This window comes from Brassica oleracea, chromosome C1 (assembly GCF_000695525.1).
Source record: "Brassica oleracea var. oleracea cultivar TO1000 chromosome C1, BOL, whole genome shotgun sequence".
NCBI classification, from domain to species: Eukaryota; Viridiplantae; Streptophyta; class Magnoliopsida; order Brassicales; family Brassicaceae; genus Brassica; species Brassica oleracea.
In genome coordinates this window covers 10,997,020-11,000,661 of record NC_027748.1, presented here as the reverse complement: position 1 = coordinate 11,000,661, position 3,642 = coordinate 10,997,020, and the positions used below count along the sequence as shown (strand labels likewise).

Below are 3,642 nucleotides of genomic sequence, written 5' to 3'. Positions count from 1 at the left end.
GGACTCTCTCTGACACATCAGCTGAGTTAGCATGGATTGGGCTCATGCTCAAGAGTGTGGGTGTGAATCATTTGGATGCAGCTGAGATATACTGTGACAATCTGTCTGCAGTACACTTGACGGCAAACCCAGTGCTTCACAAGAAATCAAAACACTTCGCCACACATTATCACTTTGCGAGAGAAAAGGTGGCTGATGGATCTCTCATTGTGTACCACATTCCTGCAGCTCAGCAACTAGCAGACATCTTTACGAAGTCTCTACCTCAGCATAGCTTTCAGGACTTGCGCAACAAACTCGGAGTTGACTTTCCACCCACCTCGAGTTTGCGGGGAAGTATTAAGCCCAACAGATCATTACATGATCATCCATCAAAGACATTGGGCCTTCTCTCAGTAAAGTCCACTTCAGCACCTTTAGCTCCAACGGTAACAGAGGACAAAAGTAGAACGACAAAAGGAGCTAAACGTACGGAGATCACACCTCATACAATGCAGCTCAGCAACAGATATGAAGCTCTTATGGATCAGGATTGCTAGCTGTCAGAAGTCTAGATTGTTCTCTCACTATGTATAAATATGAATAGAGAACCATTGTAAACAAATGAGCTATTTTGATGAATAAAAGTCAGTAATATCTTCAAAAACCTGTCTCTCTAAAGCTTCTAGCTTTTACCTTCAGTAGGATCGCTAATTTTCTTTCGTTTTTATTTGTAGAGTACTACTATACAAATCATAATGCAGCTCGGAAAAAGATTACAAGAACTATTTAATGCATTTCCATGTCAGGAACTGGATCAAACTCGATGTTTTATTTTATTCTATCGAAAATGATTACATTTATGGACCGAATGATAAGCTGCAATAAACATTAATTGCTCCCACCCGCTCGACTGTTAAATTAGTAAGGCACACATATCAAAATTAGATTCGGAATATGACACCAGATTTTTTTAAAATAAAATCACTACGTAATTCAACCGTGACTGACTAAAATTTTCTAAAATGAATAAAATTGATAAAAGTTGCTGATTGATGAAATTGGAAAACACTTTTGACATTCAAATTGAATACAATTTCACTATCTAAATGTATTTATTCATGTTTTCAAGACGTTTTGTAACCAAGTGAAATTGTATCCGTTACGGATGCATGTCAATTGCCATATCCATATATACGTATATGGAATATATACTACATTACATTATTGTTTAATGCATGGCGATATATACATACACGTATATCTGTCTTAGTTGATTACTATATATGGGGCATGATTGATGTTAGGCCAACTACCCGCATAAATAACGTGGACGAAGATTACTCACCAATTAAGAAAACACACTTCTATGACCCAGTTCTGCTCATTAATTAGAAAGTGTAGGTTTAAAGGAAGAAGAGGAGAAGATTCTAGCGTGCACTATCAATGATTAAAATAAAACGGTAAAACCCGTATTTTAACCCTCACTTTCACTATATAAACAGTGGCGAGGCGTGTGTTATTTCATCAACCATCACAACGCAAAATAATCAAGTAGAAGCTTTAAAAGAGAGAGAGAAATGGCGACGTCAGGAACATACGTGACGGAGGTTCCGTTGAAAGGAACAGCGGAGAAACACTACAAGAGGTGGAAGAGCGAGAACCATGTCTTCCCTGACGCAATCGGCCACCACATCCAAAATGTCACCGTTCACGAGGGCGAACATGACTCCCATGGTTCTATCAGGAGCTGGAACTACACATGGGGTATACATTTACTTTACTTTTTCTCTTTTTTCTCTAGTCAACATATTTCATTCATTGTACGAGAAGCATTAGTTACAGTTTGCTACAACATTCAGGCTTTAATAGCTGATTTTGCTAAAAAATCAGCATGACAATTATCAAGATGACTTCTCTCTCTCTCTCTATATATATATATTTAACACTTTAAAGTCATATACACACTGTTGAGTTTGAATATACTACATGCATGTATGAACTAGGGTTTTAGTAAATCTATATTGTCTAGTACGGATTATGATGGTTAATGTATGGTTTATCTTAGATGCAAGTAATTTGGCAAATGCTTATATGAAAGAAAAGACTTAAAGTTTGCGTGTATAATTAGCTATGAATTTAGCTTCGAAATTCTAATAATATAGATTCATTCACATTAAACAGTATAACACAGGCAAAAATAGGCAATCGGGGTCATAGCTAGTAAACATATGTCAAAATCCGTCTAGGTTTGTTGGTCTCGTTAAAAAACATATTGATATGAGTTCAGCTCTCTCTAGGGGATTTATTCACTATGCGTGGCGTCATGGCTTCAACAACCTGCGCAGACTAGTTAAACGAAACATTAGTCCGCTGAAGATTGACTGTGAACGTATAATCACACATACATATTCTTATGATTAGCTAGTATGATTAGTCAGATGTTAGAAACTTATTTAATGAACTTATACATGTGTGTGAAGATGGAAAGGAAGAGATGTTCAAGGAGAAGAGAGAGGTAGACGATGAGAACTTAACGTTGACGTTAAGAGGACTTGAGGGTCACGTGATGGAGCAACTCAAGGTGTATGATGTCATCTACCAATTTATCCCAAAAACTGAGGATACCTGCGCCTGCAAAATCACCATTGTGTGGGAGAAGCGCAACGATGATTCTCCTGAACCAAGCACCTACATGAAATTCGTCAAGAGCCTGGTCGCAGACATGGACCACCACGTCAACAAAGCTTAATCATTATAACCATCACCACCATCATCATCAACATCGCACCATCACCATCATCACTGTCTCTACTTACTTATTGAGGTGTTTATCAATATAATAAAGGGCGTCTTGTACGTGGAGTTTAATTTTATGTAATTGTCTGGTTCCGTAAGATGGTTTGATATGTTGTCATGGTCATCATCGAGTTCGATGTAATGATTCTTACGAATAATGTACGTTCTTCAGTAATCTACTTTTTCAGTCTTTAGTATAAGTAAGCTTTTCATAGATATAAATCTAGTGCCATTGGTTGATTTGGATGAGCGGCTGTTTCGATAAATATGCCACTACAAGAAAACACAAATTTAACGACGGCCAAAATCGTCGTTATTTCCTCGGAAAAGACGGCTTACGAGGAAATGGCGATGAAAGGCGTTTCGTCGTTATATGATTGTCGTAAGAGAAGATTCGTCGCCATTTCCTCGTTAATTAGCGAGGTTATATTTTCCTCGTAAAGAAGAATTAAGTTTTCGTCGTAAAGACCACGTGGGGTTTCCACGTAACGCGGTCGTTGTGTTTCCTCGTAAGAAACTCGTAAATGATTCGTCGTAAAAGACCCGCAAAAACCTCTAAATAAATTCGTCGTAATAACAACGTAAGGAACACGAAAACAATTCGTCGTAATAGACTCGTAACTAAATCCACGTAAAATCCTCGTTAATTGTTCCTCGATATTTCGTCGTTAATTTTCCTCGTTAATACATCGGGAATTAGCGACGCAATTACTTTGTTTTCTTTACTGAATTTATAAATAAAAATTATATTTATTTAATTTATTAATAAAATTTTAATTGAAATTAAATCGAATAGAAAAATTTTTTTTGGCCGAATTAAAATGAAATTATATAATATATAAATAAGTTTTGAATTTTAAAATA

The 3,642-nt window shown here is 36.6% G+C and overlaps 1 protein-coding gene across 1 annotated transcript; it reads left to right on the top strand.

Annotated features, from left to right (window-relative positions):
- Positions 1-1,488: 1,488 nt before the first annotated feature.
- Positions 1,489-2,936, top strand: LOC106327705 (MLP-like protein 328). Its single transcript, XM_013765942.1, has 2 exons — positions 1,489-1,746; positions 2,463-2,936. Exons 1-2 carry the CDS (start codon positions 1,560-1,562, stop codon positions 2,729-2,731), a joined length of 456 nt encoding a protein of 151 aa, XP_013621396.1. The 5' UTR covers positions 1,489-1,559; the 3' UTR covers positions 2,732-2,936.
- Positions 2,937-3,642: the final 706 nt, after the last annotated feature.

Excerpts from the sequence above, each read along its gene's own strand:
- LOC106327705 (XM_013765942.1), top strand. The coding sequence starts at position 1,560 with ATGGCGACGTCAGGAACATACGTGACGGAGGTTCCGTTGAAAGGAACA. Across the intron at positions 1,747-2,462 it reads GAGCTGGAACTACACATGGG|ATGGAAAGGAAGAGATGTTC; the intron begins GTATACATTTAC and ends ATGTGTGTGAAG.